This window comes from Nematolebias whitei, chromosome 19 (genome assembly GCF_014905685.2).
Source record: "Nematolebias whitei isolate Nwh7 chromosome 19, NemWhi1, whole genome shotgun sequence".
In the NCBI taxonomy this organism is placed as follows: Eukaryota; Metazoa; Chordata; class Actinopteri; order Cyprinodontiformes; family Rivulidae; genus Nematolebias; species Nematolebias whitei.
In genome coordinates this window covers 25201998-25211700 of record NC_056516.1, presented here as the reverse complement: position 1 = coordinate 25211700, position 9703 = coordinate 25201998, and the positions used below count along the sequence as shown (strand labels likewise).

At 39.8% G+C, this 9703-nt stretch overlaps 1 protein-coding gene across 1 annotated transcript; it reads left to right on the top strand.

The window, feature by feature from the left end:
• Nucleotides 1-331: 331 nt before the first annotated feature.
• On the top strand, nucleotides 332-9677 carry mapk15 (mitogen-activated protein kinase 15). The gene is made up of 13 exons (XM_037692967.1): nucleotides 332-421; nucleotides 1977-2075; nucleotides 2361-2390; nucleotides 3778-3868; nucleotides 4238-4368; nucleotides 4527-4690; nucleotides 6537-6676; nucleotides 6756-6813; nucleotides 7322-7459; nucleotides 7680-7785; nucleotides 7908-8196; nucleotides 8393-8511; nucleotides 9489-9677. The coding sequence occupies exons 1-13, from the start codon at nucleotides 332-334 to the stop codon at nucleotides 9675-9677; spliced, it is 1644 nt and encodes a 547-aa protein (XP_037548895.1).
• The last annotated feature ends 26 nt before the right edge of the window (nucleotides 9678-9703 follow it).

The following is a 9703-nucleotide window of genomic DNA, read 5'->3' as shown; positions in this document are numbered from 1 at the left end:
GTGCGTGACACGTACGCATAACATTTAAAAAACGTTAAATAGTTTTAAGCTTCTAAATGGAGATAAAAATTAACTCACAACTCGGACAAACACGGACAGAAGTGGAGAAAAGCGGGGTTTAACCGGAGTGGTCGCTCGAGGGTTGCCAGGTAATCCCACAGCGACTGTTGTCTTAATAATACATGAAAAGTGTCGTGGAGCTGAAAGCTGCACCCTTTGACCGGGCAGACCTCCATGACACCTGTTTAACACCTGTTCAGGGTCGTTTCCGGCAGGTATACTAGAAGATGCTGTCCGTGTGAGGCTAAGTGCAACTTCTGCTGCAAGAAAAATGAGCAAGAAGTACCAGTCGGAGAACGTCCCAGAGGTGGAGAATCACATTTCTCACAAATATGAAATCAAGAAGAGAATTGGGAAAGGGGTGAGTACTTTTTTATCCACAACTGCACTTGTCACTAATGCCATATTGTAATTTTTCCACAGAAAAAAAACTTGATTTTTGCTCCATCTTAAGAAAATTACTGACATTCTCCTGATTTAAGGCTCATTTAAAACCAAGCTGTTTATTTACCAGGGAATTTTTTAATTTTTTTATTTTTTGCAGCTCAGCTTATGCTGCTTTTACAGAGACAGAGACTCACTGTTTGTTGCTCTGTTTTATAGCCAGCTGCCTGCTAAATGCAATATAAAGGTGTCATCTTGGGAAACTAGATGTGACTCGGCGTGTCCGCTGTTCAGGGATCAAACAATACTAAGTGGAGATCTGTAATTGTATTTTAAAAGACATAAAGACGTGAAAAGACAAAGACATAGACGTGTTCTAGAATTGCGCCGCTCAAGGTGGCTGCATGTTGGAGCAACTCTGTTATTTCCATTTTGAGAATTTGCTTTTGGAAACTTTAATTCCTCTTTTTATGGATGTAAATCACATTTTTTGGATGATTGTTTCCTCTGGTATCGGATGCTGTGCAGCTGGAAGGATTTTTACTGAAACCTTTTTAGTTTTGGACATTTGTTATGATGCGTAACCATGGCAACAAGGCAGTTTTCTACAACTAACAGCAGCTGATTAACATCTCAAAAGCTCAAATAATATCTCAACGACAGCCCCAAATCTCAAATGAGTTGAAAGGATGTTCTGTGGATGCAGTCTCATCTACCTGCCAGCTGTGCTCGAGTGCCTGACCACTGAGATCCTGGAACTAGCAGGAAACATGGCTCATGACAGCGGAAGGACAGGATCGTCCCTCAGCACCTACAGTTGGCTGTCCGCAGTGACGAGGAGCTCGGCGGACTGCTGGGAGGAGTGGCCATCGCTCTGGGAGGAGTTCTGCCCTGCATTCGGGTGGTCCTACAGCCCGGGGGAACCGACTAAATAACCCCTTCTCAAACCGAGAAGCCAGCCGAGTCTGGGGGGACGGATCGGACGGCATCTGCAGCCAGTTTCTTAGGATCCGCTGTGGGATGGACCTTTACAAGAGATCCTTCCTGTCTACAGCATCAGCATCTTTAACATCTATTAATGAAATGAGAATAACGAGTTACAACAACAAAATAATTTCCCTTTGTGATTAATAAAGTATTTTTGAATTGAATTGAATAAATGTATTTTTATATAGCGTTAAACAGTGAAAGTAAATCATTCCTGTTTTTCTGGGACCTGGGCCGGTCGTGACAGTCTGCACAGCGCTGAGTGAATCTGATACACAGGCCTCACAGTGGATTCTGATGTCCTGCCTCACTCTTGCTTTCACATCTTCTACCTCTGCACCGCAGCTCTCGTTTCTCAGTAGTCAAAACTACATCCAAATAACTGTTCAGTCTGCATTCTCAGCTTTTTAAAAGGCAGAAAGAGACCTTGCCTATATTCATTAGGTTTTACAAGTGCAGTGTTTTTGTTTTTCTATGTATTGTGAAGGCCACACCTGCTGGTACAAGAAGCCACCTGATAACATGTCACTTTCTTTCCGTCTCAGGCGTACGGCATTGTATGGAAAGCTGTTGACAGACAAACTGGGGAGATCGTGGCAGTGAAGAAAATCTTTGATGCTTTCAGAAACAGAACAGATGCCCAGGTGTGTAAACTGTGGTATATGAATGAAATAAAATAACACTGGTAATATTTAACATGATGTATTCTCAAAAGTTTAGATTTTCCCCTCTTCAATCATTAAAATAAAGTCTAGCTCTATAATGACCTCCTGCGCCTCACTGCTCTGCAAACCTCTGCTCTTCAGTATAATTGTTCTGTAAAGACTTCCTCCTTCACCTTTAAGGAAGAGGCTGACGTGTACCTATTTTATAACTGCACGCTTCTTTTAAAGTTCATAGCTTGACTGCAATGTTTTGTTTTTTTACAGCGAACATACAGAGAAATCATGTTCCTCCAGGTAATTATGTTGTTCACGTAAAATAATATCTTCATTAACTGTTGAGCTTCAGTCTGGGTCCATAACACAGATAATTCTCAGTGTGAATGTCTATTGCTGGATATTGTTGTTTTGCTGAAAGCTGCTTAAGAAGTTAAAACCATGTTCAAAAGTTTTTATTGTTAAATTAAGGCGAGTTGAATTTGAACAGATGACATTTGTTATAAACAGAAAAATATGAGTGGAAAGTAGTGGAAAAAATGCAGAGATTAGCACAAAAATAGTTGAAAAAGCTGAATATGGCAGAAATAAGCTGAAAAGAGTTGAAGGAAGCTGAAATCGGCACAAAGTTGCTGTTAACCAGAACAAAAGCTGAAATGTGCAGTAAAAGCTTGCACAAAGGCTTTGAAGGATGCGGAGAGCTCCGTTCATTTTCAATGAGAAAAACATGGCCGACAAAGCTAAATATTTCAAAAAGTTAAAATTGCACCAATACTAAAAGGCATAGCAGGAATATCCTGAATGAGCTGAACATTTTAATAAATGAAATGGTGAAATAGCACAAGAATTGCAGAACCAGTTACATGCTGAAAAACATATGGAACATACAGGATCTCAATAGTCTGAACGTTTTATAAGCATTCAGACAATAAAGAAGGATGTATAGTGAACAAACAGCCACTCACAATTGTTTTAATTAATATTTTCATCAATGTATGATGTTCATTTTTATATTTTTAAGAATTATTAAAGCATAAACTAGTTACAATCAACTTAATTTGATTTCTTTGAATTATCTGAAGACCCCTTCCTTGATGTTTCACGACCCACAATGGCTTCCTAACCTCAACTTTGTAAACCACTGACTAAAACACAGACTTTTGATGCTGATGAATAAGACATGCTTTCATATAATCTATTTTGTTAATCTCAAATTACTATTGTCAGACATACGCCGTTTACTTTAAACTACAACCAGAAATGTGCTGATAAAGTTTTAAACTATATTTGCAGCAAAATAGCGACATCATCTTGATTTGTAATGTATAGATACTACAAGATATATGTCTCTCACAAGAGGAAGTTACCATGACTAAATTAAACTGAGACCTCCAAAACTGCTGAGGATGCTTTTGATTTATATTCATCAAATGTAAGTGCCTAAATCCTAAAACCACAGGTTAATTTCAATAAACAAACCTTCCTCTGCATCCAAATAAGTCTGTCACCCGAGCTACATGCCTGTTCTCCTGCTACCTGATCAGCTGATGTCATCCTCCAGTAAAAACTCTAGTTGTGTTGTCGCTGTTTGTCATGACGATCATGCGACTTGTGCAGTTCTTTGCGTCGTGCAGGTCAAGCTGCGCTGCCTTTGTTTCTGTTACTGAAATCTTTAATCCTTCTGCAGGAGTTTGGAGATCACGCCAACATTGTCAAGCTTCTCGACATCATCCAAGCACAAAATGATAAAGACATTTACCTCGTCTTTGAATACATGGGTATGTATTATTAGGCAAAAAAATGATTTAACAGATACACACCGTTTAGGTTTACATTACATCGGCAAAAAGAAGGGAGAAGTGCAAGTGATGTTTAGCTCTGAAAAGGTTCTGAGTCTGCAAACCGACCTCTCATCTGTGCAACCTTCACTTTTGTGGTGACACAAAGCAGGAGTCTCCTGCTTCTCTCCTCTTTGTCTTTGATTTCATGCTGTTTTACAATAATGAATTCTGTGTGTAGCAGTTCAGTGAAAACACAAGTTTGACAGATGTTCTCGAGTGTAACCCATTAATATTTAGGATCCTATCTTTTGTTAAAGCAGCCATACAGTGCAGGTGAGCAGTTTTTTCTCTTCCTCTTTGTCCCAGATACGGACCTGCACGCTGTGATAAAGAAAGGCTCTCTTCTGAAGGATATTCATAAGCGTTACGTCATGTACCAGCTCTTCAAAGCTATCAAATATCTCCATTCAGGAAATGTTATTCACAGAGACCAAAAGGTGAGACGCTTGCAACTTTTTCTAGTGGTTTAAAATAAAACCTTGAAAATGTTCTTTACATTTACCTCTCGACCGGTCTGTTTTATTATCTTAAGCCAATAACCTTGTTAAGAACTGGACTTAGCTGAAAAATACTCTTCCATCCGTTTCCCCCACAGCCTTCCAACGTGCTCCTGGACTCAGACTGTATTGTCAAGCTTTGTGATTTTGGCTTGGCCAGATCGCTCAACCAGATCCAAGAGGACAGCGTGAACCCGGCGCTGACGGAGTACGTGGCCACGCGGTGGTACCGAGCCCCTGAGATCCTACTGGGATCCACAAGGTATCAGCATCGTTCTCAGATTATTTGAACTCTATCATAGGGGAGTGGTGGCGCAGAGGTTAGAGAAGGTGGGCCTGTGATTGGAAGGTCGCCGGTTCGACTCCCTGGACCGACAACATCAAAATGTGGGTGGAAAAGGTGAAACACCCACACCTAGGGCCGAGATGGGGTAGAGGCAGGGCAGTCGACTCGGGATCCAAAAGTTTCATGTTCGATCCCTAGTCATTGCACATCTCGTGGTGTCTCTGAGCAAGACACCTCATCCCCAATTACTCCCCAACATTTTCAACAGCTGCCCACTGCTCCACCTGCGTGTATCTCAGGTGCGATGGGTTAAATGCAGAGAGCCAATTTCGCCATTGTATGGGAACATACAATGATGACAACACATAACACATTAATACCTGCCTCCACACTCATTTGCTCCACCCTGCGCCCTTGAGCAAGGCCCTTAACCCTACCATCTGCTCCCAAACAGGTCTCTCTGAGTCCTCGTGACTCAATGAGACTAACCTGTAAAGGTTAAAGTTTAAAAAAAACCTATCCTTCACAAAAACTTAAATTTTTAATCATAAACATAATTTATCACATTTTAAAAGGGCAATATTAGTTTTATAAGGGATCTATGAGCACAAACCCCTAACCATGTAACCATGTGTCAGCTTTAAAAATGAAGACTTCTTCATCTTCGGTTCTACAAATATAACAGAGTGTGAATACTTCACCCTGTTCAGAGTGGATCAGCAACAAGTCTACACAAAGAACTGAACGCACACCCGCAGTTGGTTTTCTCAGTAATGTTATGTGGTATCTTTCCTGATTTGTAACGGTCCTCCTGTTATTTAGTCTTAATTCTACCTCAGCATCAATCCAGACAAATACATTTTGGGTGTTTTGCTGTCCTTTTTTTATCTAAGCTACCATTGTCTGCTTCCTGTGTGCACAAATGGTTCTGAGCATATGTGATTACATTTTAAAATGAGAACATGAGACGCCAGCAGGACCTTTCGTATCCATTATTGAAGAAAGTCCAGCTTTAAGGTATATTTGATATGACACATCTGATTTTTACATAACGCATCCCTTCACCCAAAACTTAATCCTAACCTAAACTTTCCTTTAAACCTAAGATCTTTACTTTAAATTGGATACATTTCAACATCAACTTTAATCTAAACCAAACCTCCACATGATATATTTGCTGTTACATCTCATTGTTAATGTATGTGTGCCTTGTAGATGTGGTGTTGTGGGTTTTTATTATCATTAAGTAAAAATAGATGACTGAAACTCTGTCTTACAGCAAAGATGGGGGTTTCTTAGAGCAAAAAAAAAATGGTGATCAGCCAAACGGCATCAAAATCACCCCCAAAAACCAACCCATACAGATTTACACAGACACTTCATACATTCCTAATGCATCACTACAAATAGTTTATCTCTCACTTGTCACTCATAAGGGAGAATGCTCAGGGTCGGCCTAATCAAAACCCAAGGTCACAGCCCAGACTTCATGGAGTCTGTAATCCCTGTCCTCGTAGGCTCACTGATAAACATGACTTATTTCCAGAAACTCCCCTTTCATATTTGGTGGTGATAAGACCTTACATGTATATCATATCCCAATTTATTACTGATGATGTAACAAATGTTATAACAAAAACACATTCCACCTTGGCCCAAAAAGGCTTCTTCAGGATCTACTTGCGCAAATATCAAACTAAAATGAACTTTTTCATCACAGTAACAGGTTGTATATCTTATTAGCTGCAAGCTCTAGTTAGTACTTAATACTAATGTGTCCCTATTCAGAGTTTACTCTAAAAGAAGTGTTCGTTGTCCAAAGGTACACTAAAGGTGTGGACATGTGGAGCCTGGGCTGCATCCTGGGAGAAATGCTGCTGGGAAAAGCCCTGTTTCCTGGATTATCCACCATCAACCAAATAGAGAAGATCATGAGTGCCATACCTCACCCAAGTCCAGAAGGTGACGAACAGGTCACACAACATTTCTCAGCTGTTCTGCAGTTTCAGTTTGGATTGAGTAAATGCTTTTATGTTTTCAGATATTCTCGCCATCAGGTCCGAATACGGATCTTCTGTCATTCAGAGGATGTTACTGAAGTGAGGCCTTATGCAGTTTTATTTTCTGTTGCATTGTAAAAAAAAAAAAAAAAAATCTGTCTTTATCATTTAAACATGAACAAAACATGTTAATTGTGTAATTGTACATAAAACAATTTCTCAGCCCTCTCAGAAGGACTGTATCTGTACGTTAACACAGTTTATCTTGGACTTTTTGTGAGCTTGTCATTGCTGGCACAAAGCTAAATCAGAGAGTCACGTAAACCAATTTTCTTCTTGTCCACTGGGAAGACTATCGTGAGAGCACGCAAGAGGAGATGAACTTAATTAAAAACTCTGGGACTCTGCAGCAGTGATGCAATATCCCAGCAGTGACGAGGCAAAACAGGTCACCTTCTTGTGACAAGTGCAAACTTGGAGATAACTTAATGAGCAGGCTGAAAACATCTATCAACCATTTTAGACCTTCTATTCAGACTGCGTCCAGGTGTTATTTTCTTTATTTGTATTTTTGCCTCCAATGCATTCTGTTTTCTTTGTTCACCAGACCACAGGTGCCTTTGGAGGATCTTTTCCAGCCGTCTGTGCCTCCTGACGCTCTTGACCTGCTGAAGGGATTGCTCGTTTTCAACCCAGACAAGCGTCTGACTGCAGAGCAGGCCCTTCAGCACCCATATGTCGCCAGGTATTAAAGCCTTATTGATTTTTGGATTGAAATCAGCATCAAGTGAAAGGACTGATTTGAATTTTTTAAATCTTTTTTTTTGTTATTTGTTTCCATTGATAATAAACATGTCAATCTTCAAGCTTTCTTCACCATACTGCTTGGGTTATTGTAGATTAAAGATGTTTTCATGTTTTTATTAAAGGCATCATGTCTACAACTGAGGTTTCTATTCTCACAGGTTTCATAATCCAGCCAAAGAACCAGCTCTCAGCTCCGATCTAGTGCTGCCAGTGGACGATGATGTGCAGTTATCTGTGGTTCAGTACCGCAACAAAGTATATGAGGTTCTGAAAGCCATAAGTTTTTCTCAAGTTGGTCATATAGCGCTTAATGCAATTCTCATACTGAGCGTTAAACTGCTCAAACAGATTGAACCTGTTGAAATTTTCCTCTTCTTCACCCGCAGATGATCCTGGAGAGAAGATCTAACCATGGGATGCCTAATGGAGGTTGTTCGGGGAATCAAGAGTCAACCAGCGCGAGGTGTGATCAGGGAGATAAGAGCCCAGGAGCAGCAAGCAACCATGAAGATGACAACCCTAAAGAGAAAACACAGCGTGAGCAGAATAAGAAGACAAACCGTGTTGCTTCACGTCCAGATGTCAACAAAACTGGGGTTGTGAATTCATCTGCTGCAGAGAAGATGAGCCCAAAAGTTGGAAAACCCACATTTAACCCCATCACACATGTTTCAAGTAGGAGCCTTTGTCTCCCTGTTATATTTTTATACATATTTTAATTTCATCCAATTAATAAAAGACCGTAGTGTTAAGGAATAATTATATTTCTCAGAAAATATACAAATGTAATGCAGTTTTGAAACACAGATATTTTGACACGGTAGAGCTGTGTAGAAAGATCGGAACATCAACTTCTTTTTCTGTCATCCAGATGGTTTTGGGTGGGTTCCAACTGGTGCAGCTCGTTACAGTCAGCCCACAGCAGCCTGCAGGAAAGCAGAGCAGAACGCTGTAACCACAGCACCAGCAGAGGGCTGCAGCCCTATTCTGGTAAGAAGCAGGCCTGGCTTTACTCTCCACTCACTGTGTGACTGAAGCATTCACCATCCAAGTGATTCATTTTTCTTTACATTTTTCGGCTTCTTTCTCATCCTGCATTTTTCAAGCTTTGTCAACAAATCATAAATCAAAACATTCCGGAGAAGGGTGCTATGACTTTCGGTACTGGAGCAACTTTAGCTTTTTGAAATATTTAGCTGTTTCTGCCATTTTTTCCTCATAGAAAATGAATTGAGCTCATTTGACATCCTTCAGATCTTTAGATGTGTTTACAACCTTTTACTGCTCCTTTTACATTTTGTTTTGGTGCAGCTTCTTTCAGCTTCCTTGTGCAAATTTACACTTTCTTTAGCTACTTTCAGCTACTTTCAACTGTTTTTATTTCCCGCTGTTTTGTGCTCCTTTCAGATTCTTTCTGCCAACTACAACATTTTTGTGCTTTTTCCAACTTCTTTCTGCTAGTTTCAGCTTTTTCTGCTATTTCAACTAGGCCCACTTTGAGCTGTTTTATGCTAATTTTAGCTTTTTCAGCTAATTCCACATTTTTTAGCTAATTTCAGCTCTTTTTGGTTTTTTTTGGTAGTTTAACCTTCTTTCTGCCTTTTCGACTACTTTTCAGCAATTTTTTTTTTTGCTAATTTCAGCTTTTTTTTTACTAATTTCCCAATTTTATGCTAATTTTTGCTCATTTAAACCTAATACAGCAAATATTTGTTATTTCTGCTTTTGTCTGCTAATTTAGGCTTGTTCTTCCATTTCAGCTAAAATTCAGCACATTTTTAGCTGTTTTTCAGCAAGTTCTTCAGCAATAAGCATTCACACTGCATTTTCACAGGAAATACAATTTCTCAAGTTCATATTTCCTTTTACTTGTGATGTAACTTAGTTTTTATTTATTATTATTTATTTTATTGGATTAAACAGATTACTGTGAACCTTAATCTGACTCTTCACCCTCTCTTCTCCAGTCTATGGACCAGATTCTGCAGCGTGGCCGCTTAGCTCCTCCTATCCACAACCACTCCTTCTCCTTGACCCTAAACCAAACACAGAATAATCCTTTAGTCCGCAAGGATGAGAGGTCTATGTCTGCTGGGCTGCACATCACTTCAGCTCGACTGGTCGGTCCATCAGGACAGGGAAATCATAATATCTAAGACATTTATATATATATATATATATA